The 16,413-nt window shown below is 37.8% G+C and overlaps 1 protein-coding gene across 1 annotated transcript in view; it reads right to left on the bottom strand.

The window, feature by feature from the left end:
* The window catches only part of LOC309491928 (short transient receptor potential channel 3-like), a gene marked incomplete at its 5' end in the record, with an annotated part of 15,031 nt that extends 1,193 nt beyond the window's left edge, over positions 1–13,838 (bottom strand). Inside the window, 4 exons of the mRNA XM_082190957.1 lie at positions 1,550–1,814; positions 3,604–3,837; positions 11,860–12,076; positions 13,674–13,838. Coding sequence (XP_082047083.1) covers positions 1,550–1,814; positions 3,604–3,837; positions 11,860–12,076; positions 13,674–13,838 — 881 coding nt within the window. The remainder of the gene's footprint in view (positions 1–1,549; positions 1,815–3,603; positions 3,838–11,859; positions 12,077–13,673) is intronic.
* Positions 13,839–16,413: the final 2,575 nt, after the last annotated feature.

The raw sequence follows: 16,413 nt of genomic DNA, 5'->3' as shown, positions 1-16,413 counted from the left end.
TTTAATTAATTTTATTTCAGTTTTAGTAACTTTAGTACTTGAACTTAAAAAAAAGAAAGAGAAATGTTGCCTTGGCAAATAACAAAGAAAATTTGTATATAAAAAAAACTTGAAATTTGTAATTGAAATTGAAATGACTGAACATATTAAAAAAATATATTTTTAGTTTTAGCTAACCATTACAACACTGTTTCATGTTGACTTTAAATATGAACTGGCTTAGTGGCTGGTGTGAGTAAAAAAATGTTTGGTTCACTAATTTTGCCTTGAAAAAAAACAAAACAATTACCGTAAGTAAGTACTAGAGAGTAAAATCCTCTGGGATAGTACATGTCTGGAGGAGAATGACAGCAATGTAAAGGTATTTTCCGGTGTAAATGAACATCCTCCACTCAGAATGATGCGCTCTATTGTTTGAGTACATACATTAGCTGACTTGTCAGGCTTGTTTCATCACTTCTCGCTCGCTGCGAAACAAACCTCGTCCTGTCGGAGTCACTCTGCTGTGAAATGAGCTCCAGCACTTTTGATGCGGGAAAACTAAGAGCTCGTTTCACAGGACTGACACTTCCACTGTATCTCCGCCTGAGAGACCACATGTTCAAGCAGACGACCATCCTACACTGATGTACGGTCACATTCACTGTGGGAGGATGAGTAACATACTCTAAGCCAAAAATGGAAAATTCACTGAGAAAAAAAGAAGATTATAAATGGCTTAATTCAAGTAAATTCAAATTTTTTTCAAAATAAAAGTTACAAAAAAAATTATTGTATAATTAATTTTCTTTTATTAAAAAATACAAATTGAAAAGTAAAATGGTTAAAAACCATAACAAAATAAATACAAATAATCTTAATCTAAAAAGATAAAATAAAATATTTTAATTTTATATTTTTAATATTAATTTAAAAAATATGTATATATATATATATATATTAAAAAATTAGAATAGTTTAAAAAAAATCTGTTAAAAAATATTTTTAAAAATCATTACAAAATAAGTACAAAATCTGATTAAAAATAGTTTTTTATTTGCATTCCTCATCAATTCCTTTGATTTTGATTAAAAAAATAATTAGAATAAGTAAAGAAAATTCAACTTAAAAAAAATAAAACATTTTTTTAAATATTATAAAATAATTATAAAATATTATAAAATTATTGCAAGATATTAAAATGATTTTTATTTGGTAGTACTTAGAAATATGTGTTAAGTGTGTCAGGATGGTCGACTAGTACAAGAACATGTGGTTTGGTAGACATGACCTATTAAACTATTTATACCTGGTTATCTCAACTAGTGCGTTTTGAAAATATGTAGTTATGCACCTCCCTAATTGTACATATTTTTGTGAAGTAAAGTTTCCTCAAACAATATATTTTGCAGAACAAAAAAATGGTCTTGGATTCACTGTGAAACAATTTTCAATAAAAAATTGCTAGTAAATTTCACAAATAATTAAAAAGAAACGGTAAATAAACATGAAATAATGAAGTAGAAAGACTGAAATAGTATTCTCTTGTAAATAATCTCATGTCACTCACGTGGTGAAGGCGGGATTGACCTTTGCCCCCAGATAGTATGAGTAGAGGATGAACATGCCGATCATGAATGCGAGGAAGACCATGATGAAGAGCACCATGAACTTGAAGATGTCCTTGACGGTTCGGCCCAGGGAGATCTGGAGCGGGCCGAAGCTCTCGTTGGCCGGGAGAATGTAAGCGATGCGAGAGAAGCTGAGGACCACAGCGATGGCGTACAGACCCTCGGAGATCAGCTGAGGGTCCGACGGGAGCCACTTATCTCTCGCTGAAACAGTCAGAGGAACAGTGCTTCGTTTAAATGTTAGATAATTAATCAGGCTGGTGTATCGGTCTATCAGTGTGCCAAAGGGGTGGTTGAATATGATCTCACTTTTCTAACTTTAGTTAGTGTGTAATGTTGATGTTTGACGCAAAGTTACGACGCTCAAAGTTCAAAGCAAAGGGAGATATTTGCTTTTAAAGAAATCGCTTTTTAAGGACTACAACAAACGGCTGGTAGAGACTACACCACATTCCTCCCGGGTTAGTGACATCACCAACCCTAGAATTTACATAAACCCCGCCCCCTGAACACCATTTATAGATTATCAAGACAGAATATGCTAATCAATGACTAGAAGATAACTACACATCAGCTTCATAAATTCATCAACTAACCATTCAGAAGAATTAGTTTAAGTTTTTTTTTATAAAATATGTTTGTTTTTTTATAAAATAAGTATATAAAGTTTTTTTAATGTTTTTTTTTTAGCATCAGTGTTCTTTTAGTTTCAGTGAGACCATACAATTATAGTTTTAATATTTTGTTTCTTATTTTTTAAATTCACTTTAATTTTAGTTACAGTTTTTCCATTTTTATTAGATTTTTATTATTAAAATGTCTATGTAGATTTTATGAATTTTAATTTTTAGATGATTTATTTTTTATTATTTTAGTACCAGTGTTATTCTAGTCTCATTGAGATACTATTACAGATTTTATAAATATTTTGAATAAAATTTTATGTTTTAGTACTTTTGTTGTGTTTTTGTTTTTTAAAATAAATCTATATAGTTATTATAATTTCTTTTTTTTTTTTTTTAAACTAAATTTAAAATGAGAAATGTTGCTCTGGCAACTATAGCTGAAACAAAACAAGTTTTATTTTATTTCAGTTAATATTTATTTTAAGTAACATATTTTTTTTTTTTAAATAAAGTTTTAGTTTCAGTTATAATAACCCTGTTTAGTACTTCAAGTTAAACTAAAGTTAAACTAGAAATGTTCCTCTGTCTACTAGCAGAAATAAATCAATTCAGAAAGTATTTCAGTTAATGTTTCTTCTGTTTCAAGTAAGAAAAAGATTGTTAATGGTTTTAGTTTTAGTTAACGACAGTTGTCTAATTATAGTAGGTTAAATTCCTTAACTTAATTTTCTCTATATACTATGGTGTGCACATCAGCAAATCCGTGCATGTAGAAAACTTCAGTGCATTTAATCATGTTTTAAATCATAATACTACCAAAACTCATGCATATTTCAATGTTTTAAAGGTGCATTGTGTAATATTTAGGAGGATCGGTTAACAGAAATGCAATATCATATACATAACTATGTTTTCAGTGGTGTATAAAGACCTTACATTATGAACCGTTGTGTTTTTATCACCTTAGAATTTGCATTTCTCTCTACACACACACCGCGGGTCCCCTTACATCGACATGTTTCTACAGTGGCCCTGAACGGACAAACGCGTTTCGCCACTATGTTGTTCTTCGTGCAAAGAAGCTAAAGCGAATAAAACACTGACACAATGATGAACAGGTGACAATAATATTCGCAATGCCATTGTTTTACTGAATAATTAAGTAAATCTAATTTCTTAATTCATCTTTGTAAAGAAACCTCATTGATTACGCTCTGCTGTCTCAGACGATGACATCACTTCCTGTCGGCCACCGTAACTTCTGTTGGGTGCAGTTCGCAACCTCACCACTAGATGCCGCTAGAAATGACACACTGCACCTTTAAGACATTCTCTCGGAGTGACAGCAGCGCTCAGACTCTCCTCACCGTATGTGAAGTATCTGATGTCTGGTGGCAGTGTGACCAGCGAGAGGTCTGCGGCGTGGATATTCTCATTCACATACTCCTGGGCTTTCATGGCCTGCATGAAGGCGAAAAACCGTGCGGTGAACGCGGCGATGAAGATGGAGAGCATGCCGAAATCCAGAACGTTCCAGAGCTGCATGATGTATTCCCTCGGCCCCTCCGTCCACAGCTCTTTACACTCCGACCACATCATTCCTGCAGAAACCATCAAAACACCACATTTTTCATTATCAGCTGTTATTGTGTGGTTTAAAATAGAACTTAATCTAAATTGTTTTTTGTGGTGAACGCCATGGGATTGTAACAAGACAATCAAAGTGCAGAAAAAGCAGCACAACTGATTATGAACTGAGCTCATGTGTTTTCATATCGAGATATGAGGACATAAGAGATGAGAGAGAGATAAAGAGACAGAGAGAGAGAGAATTAATCAGACAATCAAAGAGCAGGAGGAGAACACAGTCTGACAGGGAAATCACTGTATGATAATTTTCTGTATGAAACCTCAGCAAATTCTGTTAAAACGATGAACTACATTAGCATTGCACTTTAATTTGAAATCTAAGTTAGAAGAATGCCAAAGGAAATCCAAGTAATACATCGCTCAACTTAATCAGACACGGAAAGCATGCTGGGATAGAACTGTGATTTAATCTCCAAAAGTATAAATCCATTACTTCACCAATCTCCCATGAGAGAAGCCAGAGGAATCAGTGAGAACAGGAGCTGGTGTTGAAGCGAGAAGGTCAGGGGTCAAGCCCTCAACAGTCACCACTATAATCAACCTTCCCACACACACACACACACACACACACACACACACACACACACTTTACCAATGTTACACTAGCATGAGCACTAGAATCACATTCTGAACTCGCACTTTAAAGCTGCAGTCCGCAGTTTTTCCTCTTTGTCGCCATCTCTGTTCGAAATCTGCAACTGCAGTTGTTCGCGGGATTATCAGCTTTACGTGGTTGTGCGTCGGCACGGCACAGCGCGGATGAATCCGATGTTTTGAGGAGAATGTGCGGCTGTCAGTCGCCGCCGGTGTGGATCCTGGTATTCGCAATCACAGATTATACTTTTGAGAAGTTTGACCAACATAAGAATTTTCATCGGAAAATTTGTACATCTGAACGAGTAACATCCACTTTTGTTCTGATCAACTCAGGGAAAAAAGCATTGCAGTAAATCGCGCTGATTAAATCTAACGATCGCTTATCATATCACTCAAACCGTGCAAATTATACTTTATTCTCAAATTGTTAATGTTAACAACATCAGCATTGCGTGATTTAAAGCCCTTCCGATATTATCCTTGTTTGCGCATGGGCCGGTTGAGTCTCTTTTTTTCTCCGAAGTCTGAAGTCTTTCTCGTTTTACAGCGGGTGAATCTCCAGTTGGTGATTGTTGTTTGAACCTTTCTGGATCCGCCATTAAATTTATAAGTTGGAGTTTATGTGGACTTTATGTGTACAGATGTGACTTTATGTGGACAGATGTGACTTTATGTGTACAGATGTGACTTTATGTGGACAGATGTGACTTTATGTGGACAGATGTGACTATGTGTACAGATGTGACTTTATGTGGACAGATGTGACTTTATGTGGACAGATGTGACTGTGTACAGATGTGACTTTATGTGGACAGATGTGACTTTATGTGGACAGATGTGACTTTTTGTGGACAGATGTGACTATGTGTACAGATGTGACTTTATGTGGACAGATGTGACTTTATGTGGACAGATGTGACTTTATGTGGACAGATGTGACTATGTGTACAGATGTGACTTTATGTGGACAGATGTGACTATGTGTACAGATGTGACTTTATGTGGACAGATGTGACTTTATGTGGACAGATGTGACTTAATGTGGACAGATGTGACTTTATATGGACAGATGTGACTTTATGTGGACAGATGTGACTTTATGTGGACAGATGTGACTTTATGTGGACAGATGTGACTTTATGTGGACAGATGTGACTGTGTACAGATGTGACTTTATGTACAGATGTGACTTTATGTGGACAGATGTGACTTTATGTGGACAGATGTGACTATGTGTACAGATGTGACTTTATGTGGACAGATGTGACTGTGTACAGATGTGACTATGTACAGATGTGACTTTATGTGGACAGATGTGACTATGTGTACAGATGTGACTATGTGGACAGATGTGACTGTATGTGGACAGATGTGACTATGTGTACAGATGTGACTTTATGTGGACAGATGTGACTTTATGTGGACAGATGTGACTTTATGTGGACAGATGTGACTATGTGTACAGATGTGACTTTATGTGGACAGATGTGACTATGTGTACAGATGTGACTTTATGTGGACAGATGTGACTTAATGTGGACAGATGTGACTTTATGTGGACAGATGTGACTTTATGTGGACAGATGTGACTTTATGTGGACAGATGTGACTTTATGTGGACAGATGTGACTATGTGGACAGATGTGACTATGTGGACAGATGTGACTTAATGTGGACAGATGTGACTATGTGGACAGATGTGACTCAATGTGGACAGATGTGACTTAATGTGGACAGATGTGACTTTATGTGGACAGATGTGACTTTATGTGGACAGATGTGACTTTATGTGGACAGATGTGACTTTATGTGGACAGATGTGACTTTATGTGGACAGATGTGACTATGTGGACAGATGTGACTTTATGTGGACAGATGTGACTAAGTGGACAGATATGACTTTATGTGGACAGATGTGACTTTATGTGGACAGATGTGACTTAATGTGGACAGATGTGACTTAATGTGGACAGATGTGACTTTATATGGACAGATGTGACTTTATGTGGACAGATGTGACTTTATGTGGACAGATGTGACTTTATGTGGACAGATGTGACTTTATGTGGACAGATGTGACTTTATGTGGACAGATGTGACTATGTGGACAGATGTGACTTTATGTGGACAGATGTGACTAAGTGGACAGATATGACTTTATGTGGACAGATGTGACTTTATGTGGACAGATGTGACTTAATGTGGACAGATGTGACTTAATGTGGACAGATGTGACTTTATATGGACAGATGTGACTTTATATGGACAGATGTGACTTTATGTGGACAGATGTGACTTTATGTGGACAGATGTGACTATGTGGACAGATGTGACTTTATGTGGACAGATGTGACTTTATGTGGACAGATGTGACTATGTGGACAGATGTGACTATGTGGACAGATGTGACTTTATGTGTACAGATCTGACTTTATGTGGACAGATGTGACGTAATGACGCAAAGACATGCTCGAATTTCCCGCTGAAATCCACCAGTACCACTGGAGTTAAAAACATTATTACAAGCTTACCGTTGTGAGTCGAGCTACGGCAAGCAGAGAGTTCTGAACACTGGCTGGTTATGTACTTGCTCAAAAAATTATTTTGGATAATTTTTAACCCAAAAAAGCTACGGACTGCAGCTTTAAATGAACAGTCTAAACACACAATTTAAATGAACATCCTAAACTCATAATGTACAAACAGGGCCTAAAATTAACACTTGCCAAACGAGCATCCGAGTAAAAATCGGTGTTGGCGAGTGTATGAAACGGTGTCAATCGCCAGTTGGCCAGTAACATTTTTATGAATTCTAACAATGCAGAATTGTGAGAACATGAACAAACGCGAACGATGCTTGGGACGGTGGACGGGCTAGTGCCGCATCATCACGAAAGCAGTACCAATTTAAATATTCAAGCACAAGAAGACACAAAAGGGAACTCAATTCGTTACTTGTGTGCGTCCAGACATCCGCGTCTCAGACAGTGCGCGAATACTGAATTGAACTCTTTTACGTCTTCTTGAGCTTGAATAGACATATTCAAACAAGACTGTCAAAATGTCTGTCTTGGCAAGTATCCTTGTAAACATAGTCTTAAGTGAATGTAAACAGTTTAGGAATAAAACGTGTGTACAGTATCAGTAAATTGGATCAGTGCATTCGCTCTTAAAGTGACGGCAGCCTAAACAGGCTGTCTGTGTTTTTAATGTTAATCAAACAACAAAAGACAAAGAACAATCACTCATTGCTCTTGACTGAGGAACATTAATAAGGATTAATCTATGTTTCATGGATGGTATAAATATTTATGGCCGGTACATTTTCTTATGTCACCGGCCATTGGCAGGTGTGGCAAAAAGTCAGTTTTATGCCCTGTGGACAAACATTCTCACCATCCATCTCCATACAGTACCAACACAGATATGCAGGAATTAACTAATCTCACTTTTGTGTGCGCACAAATACAGAAAGCTTTAAATGTAATCAAAATGGACAATTCTTATTTTTTATGGAATATTGCAGTATTTATTCTAAACGATTTATCCGTGCACATTATTATTGTTTTAATAATCTTGAATCAGAATAACTTCCTCTCGCAGCATGTCTTCTCTTCTCTGATGATGTGGGCGGAGCGACCTGTCACTCACATGAGATCAGCCAATAGCAAACCACAACCATCCAATCAATTCCCCACAGACAACATTAAGCCCCGCCCACATTTGTTCTTGTTCCAGAAGCGTTTCACTCGGATATACGTCACTTCCACTTCATGCACTTTAAGTGTTCACAGGGCGACAGTCTTCTGGTTTGTAGAGTGAAAAATAACACCACTAATGGACTCCACGCATGGTCACTTTCACAATCCAAGCAGGTTCGATAGCTTCACACACTCACAGTGAGGATGGCTTTTTCACTCTAACATTTCAAATGTGTCGTCATTTACTGAAAGCCTGTCACAATCAAGGTGGAAACCAAACAACACTTTTTGGGATTTTTGCACCATGCAAGAGAACAAGTCACATAGTATCATGAATAATTAAGAGGCACTGCAGCAATAGTGCAGGAATGAATCACATCCTCACGTTGATTTCAAACCTGGAAGATGAAAATAGTCCCCAAAAAATCCTCTTTCCTCTTAAAATGACAAAGAACAGTTGCACATATCTGTTTCAGCTAAGGACTTGCTCATATTGTCCTGCATTGAAACAGCGAAACATTTTCTTACACCAAATGTAATGAGGTGCACTCATTGTGGGAGAACTCTCTGATCCACAAACCAAACGGGAACTAAACTCAATCCAATCTGAGCTTTCTCAATGATGCATTGCCTCGCATTACTAAATCTATTTCACAATACGACAGTGATGAATGAACATGACTCGTTGCAAACGGCTAGAAAATATTATGCTGAACAGTGCCTTTTTGCTCGCTTTTTTTGTTTCTTGACATGAGTGTGGAACTGTGCCTTCCTAAACGATAAGACACTAACTAGATTAACTACAGTCAAGAAGCCCTTTAAAAAAATAAAAGTAGTAAGTACCTAAACTCATAAAGGCTGTTTAAGGAGGCAATACATTGTATTATATAACTGATGAAAAATATATAACAAATGGCATAGATTTACAGTATTGTTAAAAAGCTTGAGCAAAGTAATACTTTTAATACTATTAATACTTTTATTCAGCAAGGACACATGATTAAATTGATCAAAAGTGACACAGTAAGGGCCCTATTTGAACGATCTGAAACGCAAGTATCAAACGCGAAATGCAAGTAACTTTGTGGTCGGGTCTCGGGCGCTGTTGCTATTATACCGGCGGGATAAATGACTCTTGTGCCCGACGCAAATCTAAAATGGGTTGGTCTGAAGTAGCTTCATTACTCATAGGTGTGGTTTGGGCGTAACGTGAAATAAACCAATCAGAGCGACATCTCACATTCCCTTTAAGAGCAGTCGCGCTTGTTCCATGGCGGATTGCTATTATAACGGCGGATTTGCCAGACGCACGCCAGGAGCGGTTCACAGCCGAGGAGACCGACGTTCTCGTCAGGGCCGTAAAACACAGAGAAGTGACATTGGGAATGGGAGACACCCACACAAATTAGCTTCGGTTAAACAGGCGTATGATAATTTGGGTACATGTGCAAGCTAGATTTATGCCTATTTTTTCACATCTTCATGGACACCACAATGATTTCCCTCGTGTGGTAATGTTTTTCCTTGTAATAATGTAGGCTATGATTTGCAAAAATGAGAACTGCTGCTTCTGTGTAGATGAGAGAATCAAAGTTTATGCGCGTTGTGCACACGCCAATTCATTATGGCCAAGCATGCGCCCTCAAAATAGCATTTGAATAACGTGCAACGCGCCACTGACTTTAGACTAGGTTTCTCCTGGTCTGTGGCGGAATTGTTTTCTAAACCTGCAAAATAGCACCAGGAAACGTTTGCGCCGGAACACGCCTCCTCTTTTCACTGAACCGCCCCCGGGAGCGCAAGTTCATTCCCTAATTTACCGATGTGCGTCTTTGGAGGGAAAAGGCCGCTGTGCGTCGGGTGCAAAATAGGAATGATACATGCGTCGGTGTACAAAGTCAATTGCGCTGGGTGCAAGATAGGGCCCCAAGAGTGTTACACAAAGTTCCATTTCAAATAAACATTGTTTTAAACATTCTATTCATCAAAGAATGGAGTATTGATGCTGAAATCACAGGAATTTTTTCTAAATATTTTTTTACTATATATACTATATATATTTACTATATAGACACTTTACTATATATTCACATTGAAAATATAAAATTATTTTGAATTGTAATAACATTTCATTGTTTTTACTGTATTTTTGATCAAATAAATGCAGCCTTGGTGAGCAGAAGAGACTTCAGACCAACCCCAAATATATTCTGCGATCAGAGCAATATTTATCAGGTATAAAAATAACAGAGTTAATCTTGAACAGATCATTTACAGTAAATACTCAAACTGAAAAACCCCAATTCATTACCTAGTATAAAATTTTGTGATTAAACGAAATATGTTAAAACTAAAGAACTGAAAATGTGTAACTTTTTATTCAAATGGTTATTTGAAATGAACTTTCCTAATGAATTGATTCACTAATCGGTAGCAATGTTAGAAGCGTCACTATTTTTTGTAAGTTATTGCCCAGCACTAGTCTGGGAGGAAATTTTCTGAATTTCATTCACTTCAGAGATTCACTTCACTTCACTGACTCTAATCCACTCAAACTCTCACTCTCTGTCAGTCTCATGAGGACAAAACGATTGAGAGGTTCATTGATCAGGAGTCCTGCTTTGGTCCTGGAGTGAGGAACTCTATTTCTGAAAGTGATAGATTAGTCTCTTAACTAAATGTCCTATATAACTAAAACTGACCATTTTATAAAAGAACAGTCACAAATTAGATCTCTTCAATATCTCAATTACTTCTCCTAGTCAGTAATGAGATCAAATCCTCATCAAATGTCTAAATCTTCAAGGATACATACTAGTTGTACAAAGGGATATCATGTAGTGTTGAAATCATATAAATTAAAGCTACAATATGTAATTTTTATCGCCACTAGGGGTCGCTAACCTCTCACAATAACAAAGGCGTCAGTTGATGACGCATAAGCGGGATTATGGATCTTGTCGTCATGCCGATGGATCTAATAATGTTTATGTATGAGTGAATACACTGATGTGTTTATCATGACTGTGGAATGAAGCGGCGCGAGTGCTAATGAGAGACAGATCTCAGCGCCACACGCGAGTCCCGCGGATATAAAGGAATGAGGACATTTCATCCTACCGAACTAACTTACCCGCTAGTGCTGAATAACACTCACACAGGGCAGTTTATTAGACCAATGAAACTTGTGAGGGAACGCAGCGCTGTTTCACTCGCTCTACACTATCACACTAAACTGCATTTGAGTGTGTTAAAGTTATAATGTTATTCTGTGTGTTAGTTTGTCTGTATGAGACTAGCAGTGAGCGAGATCAACATTAGCATAACATACTGATCATATTCTAACATTTCATCATGTTGAGCTGTATAACATTGATTAGTTTTATGTACATTAGCTCACCTCTACATTTTCGCGTCTCTGTCAAGTGGAAGTTAGCCGCGGACGCTAGCTCTCGGCATCTCGAAAACATTACTATGGCAGAACGAGCGGAAACCAGGGATAACACGGATATTACGTCATTGACAGGCGACAAGTGAACAGGGACGAGCCATTATTTAAAACTGGAATTTCTCTGAAATTAAAAATCCAAGTGATTTTTGGATATTTTATTACAAAAATCTTACATATTGTAGCTTTAAATATTGATTACAAGCATTGCCGATGTCGTGCATTACCTGCAACCCAGACCATGATCAGTATTTCTGTCCAGGAGAATTGTGTGGTCTTGACTCTGAAGATCTGGAGCGGGTAGTCAGTGACGGTGACGTTGGGAAGGGTCGTGATTCCTTCAAACCGATCGGACGCATTGAACACCAGCAGACACAGGAAGATGATGAAGGAGGCCGCATGAGCAACAAACTTCATAAAAGGACTGCGTAGTATTTTACCAAGCTGAGAAAACATGGAAAAGATCATGCGGCAGATTAACAAAATATGTTTAATAACAATCACAGACTCATTACACTGAAAAAAGGGAAGGATTTACTTTTTGAAACTCAGAAATTGCTAGTGAATTTCACAAAAATGTATAAGAAAACAGCAAGTAACAAGGAAATAAACGTGAAATTTTGAAGTAGAATGACTAAAACGTACTCCAATAAACTTTTTTTTTTTTACACTGTAGCTTTGCAGGCATATTCTTAAACATGAACATTTTAAACATGGCATATATAGCAACAAAAGTAACTTCAGAGTTGACTACTGCAGAGAAAAAAGTACTAAAATAAACTGAAAAAATAGAGTGGATGGTATTGTAGGACTAGAAATATGATTTCCTCCCCACTGAACCTGATTTCACCAAGAGCAACATGTTCCTGGATCAACATCTTCATTGATCCTAGAACAACATTCCAATCAACCAATCAGATTTGAGGAACAGGTTTACAGTTCATGTCAAGTTTAGGCTCACAACCAGGACCTTCTATATCAGTGTTGTTCACTTATCATTTCCAACTGATTTTAGGGATAACTTATTAGGTTTAGGGGTAAGGATATTGTTAGCATAACATTTTTGGGCAGGAATATTGTCAACAAAACATGTCGACCCAGGAACGTGTCTAACTTGGCTCTTCAGGATGAGATCAGGACGCTTCCCACTGTTGGCTGTAAATTTGTCAATGCTCAACACCATTGGATCAAAGCTCTGTCAATGCTTTGGCAATGCAAAGCCTTTTTACCAGGCTAATAAAGCTATGAATTAGCCTTTAATAATGTCTAAATAAATATATATTCAAATGCAAAACCTAATACAAGTACAAGTAACAAACATACATGTAGCCTAACGTTAGCCAGTTCAACGGATTTGATTATTATTATTATTATTATTTAACGTTAGCCAGTTGGCGAAGAGTTCTTTGAAACATTGCTCTTCAGTAAAGTTACTTAACATCAAAAAAAGGTAGACTGTAAATCTTTATTTACTTATTTGCTGCTGGATCACATAGCTTGGCTATATAATATTCTCTACTGCATTTTCTCTTCTCTAAGCTTATGCTTCTCTGTAATGGACAGTCTGTAGTAATATTTGTGGGCATGATTGTCGGTGGTGGTAGTTATGTTTGAGGCCTATAATAAAAGTTTACCTCTTAGTAGCATGTGTGTGTGTGTAACAGAGACAGCGGGTATCAGAGAGCGTGCGTCAGAGAGAGCTTAAAGTGATATAGATGATGGTCTCAGGTCGGGTTCGGGCAGAAAAATTGCAGACGTTGTCGGGCCAGGGCCGGATTAGGGCTGGATTTCTTGGCCCGTGCAGGGCTCAAATACACAGCCCTGTTTATATAAAGGGCTAAATAGCCATGGTATTACAGATGATATATATATATATATATATATATATATATATATATATATATATGTATATGTATGTATGTATGTATGTATGTATGTATGTATGTATGTATGTATGTGTGTGTGTGTGTGTGTGTGTGTGTGTGTGTGTGTGTGTGTGTGTGTGTGTGTGTGTGTGTGTGTGTGTGTAAAAGCGTCTTACCCTACTGCACGGGGCAAACCAATACCCCACAGCTAGCAGGGGGAGTCCCAGTGCCACGACCAAAACCACCAGAAACTTCACGGGAATGGTTTGCTCCCGGAGACCAGACAGATTCTCATACCAGATCGTCAACAACTGCTGCTGACAGTTCGGATGAGCCACAAACTGAAGAAAGAGAGGCAGATTTATGGCATAATTAAAATTTACACTACTGTTCAAAAGTATGTCAGAATTTTTTTATTGATGTTTTTATTCAGCAAAAATGCATTACATTAATCAAACGTGACAGTAAAGACATTTATGATGTTACAAAAGATTTCTATTTCAAATAAAAGTTGTTCTTTTAAGCTTTCTATTCATCAAAGAATCCTGAAAAAAAGCATCACGGTTTCCACAAAAAATATGAAGCAGCACAACTGTTTTCAACATGATCAGAAATGTTTCTTGAGCAGCAAATCATCATATTAGAATGATTTCAGAAGGATCATGTGACACTGAAGACTGGAGGTTTTTTTTAACGTTGGATTATGCAAACTGATTAAAATTTGCAGTTTAACACTGCAAAAAAATGTCTGTCTCGGCTATAAACACTGAAATATGTCCTTTAAAATGATGGCTTTGCGTGCGATGATGGCATCTTGCGAAGTTTGCTCAAGACGTCACCATAGCAACAAACCATCGAGACATCCCAGCAGACACATAACTCATCTGGAGCGGATGGCGCAGAAAAGGGTTCCGGTCATTATTATGTTATGTGGAATCACTGAAAAATTAACTTAGAGAGCATGCATTATTCCTGTCAGCAGGAAGAACAGAAGGACAGTAAAGAGAGACAGTGGTCCAGTCCTGTTCTCAGTTATTCAGAGAGAGATATAAATATATATATATAACCGGCATCATAGGATCATATTCTCCTTGATAGTGGCTCATTTTGAGACGGAGCGACTGTCAGGCACGTCTAAAAGTGAGTTTTGATTTGAGTAACTTGTAAACCCGTGCTGACTCGAGTTCTGAACTGTTTCAGATGGTTCAGTCCGATTTGGTAAACTGGTTCACTAAAAAGAATAGGTTCAAAAGAACGATTAATTCGCGAACTGGAAATCACTAACGCTATCAGAGTTCCTCTGAACCCCTCCACCTCCCCAGCTCCACCTGCCCAGATCTGCTATGTAATTTATGCAAGTCTATTTATGCAGCTCAAGCATATCTTACATGTTCACAGCAGTTTGTCTGTGTATCTATTAACAATAGCAAGTACTTGCTCTGCAGCAGCAGCAATAAGCAGATCTAGTCCACCATGACCAAATCCATTAACATAGCCATAGTCGATAACATGCTAAAACTATTCAGAGGTGTCATGATTGAAATATTATTAATAGATACAAAAATAAAACTGTTTATTACAGTAGATGTTTTAGAGGCTCTTAAAAGCATGACATTGACTGTTTTTGACATAACAGCTCAGGATAGTCATATAATGGGCCCTATTTTAATGATCTGAAACACAAGTATCAAAAGCGAAACGCAAGTAACTTTGTGGGCGGATCTCGGAAATCTAAAAGGGGTTGGTCTGAAGTCGCTACATTACTCATAGGTGTGGTTTGGGAGTAACGTGAAATAAACCAAATTAGAGCGTCATCTCACATTCCCTTTAAGAGCAGGCGCGCTTGTTCCATGGCGGATTGCTATTATAACGGCGGATTTGCCAGACGCGCGCCAGCTGCGGTTCACAGCCGAGGAGACCGACGTTCTCGTCAGGGCCGTAAAACACAGAGAAGTGACATTGGGGATGGAGAAACACACCCAAATTTGCTTCGGTTAAACAGGCGTATAATAATTTGGGTAAATGTGTAAGCTAGATTTATGCCTATTTTTTCACATCTTCATGGACACCACAATGATTTCCCTCGTGTGGTAATATTTTTCCTTGTAATTATGTATTACATTATTAGTATAAGTATTATGCAACTGCTGCGTCTGTATAGATGAGAGAAGCAAAGTGTATGCGCGTTGTGCACACGCTACATTGATTATGGCCAAGCATGCGCCCTTAAAATAGCCTCTGAATAACATGCGCAACGCGCCACTGACTTTAGACTAGGTTTTTCCTGATCAGTGGCGGAATTGTTTTCTGAAACTGCAAAATAGCACCAGGGAACGTTTGCGCCGGAACACACCTCCTCTTTGCGCTGAACCGCCCCCGGGAGCGCAAGTTTATTCGCTAATTTACCGACGTGCGTCTGTGGAGGGAAAAGTCTGCTGTGCGCGGGTGCAAAATAGGAATGATACATGCGTCGGTATACAAAGTCAATTGCGCTGGGTGCAAGATAGGGCCCAATATCAGCAAATGACATCTTGCCGATTACATCAGTTTAAAGAGCGTTTTGAAGCAGAGTGTGTGGTTGAAGTTAGTAAAATGGCTGAAATCATTCACAGATTTTTAAAGATGCCTGTTATGAGAAGTTTATTTTAGTTATTTCATACAAAGTTCAATAAAACTATCTCCATTCCTCCCCAGGTGTGCAATCCAACATGTGTTTTCTGGGCCACGTACACACACACCGCCACTTCCCGTGTGCCGGACGGTCTGTATTAAGGTAGTAGGTTAATTAACTTCAATCCCCAGAGAAAAACAGGTGTTAATTTCACGGCTGTCCTATAAACCCCTTCCTGCCATAAATTATGAGGCTCAGAATAAATGACTTGAAAATACATCCACATAATTAAATGAAAGAATGAA

This window comes from Leuciscus leuciscus, assembly GCF_965113295.1.
Source record: "Leuciscus leuciscus genome assembly, contig: HAP1_SCAFFOLD_730, whole genome shotgun sequence".
In the NCBI taxonomy this organism is placed as follows: Eukaryota; Metazoa; Chordata; class Actinopteri; order Cypriniformes; family Leuciscidae; genus Leuciscus; species Leuciscus leuciscus.
The sequence above is the reverse complement of the archived record's forward strand: the minus strand, read 5'-3'. Positions and strand labels throughout refer to the sequence as shown.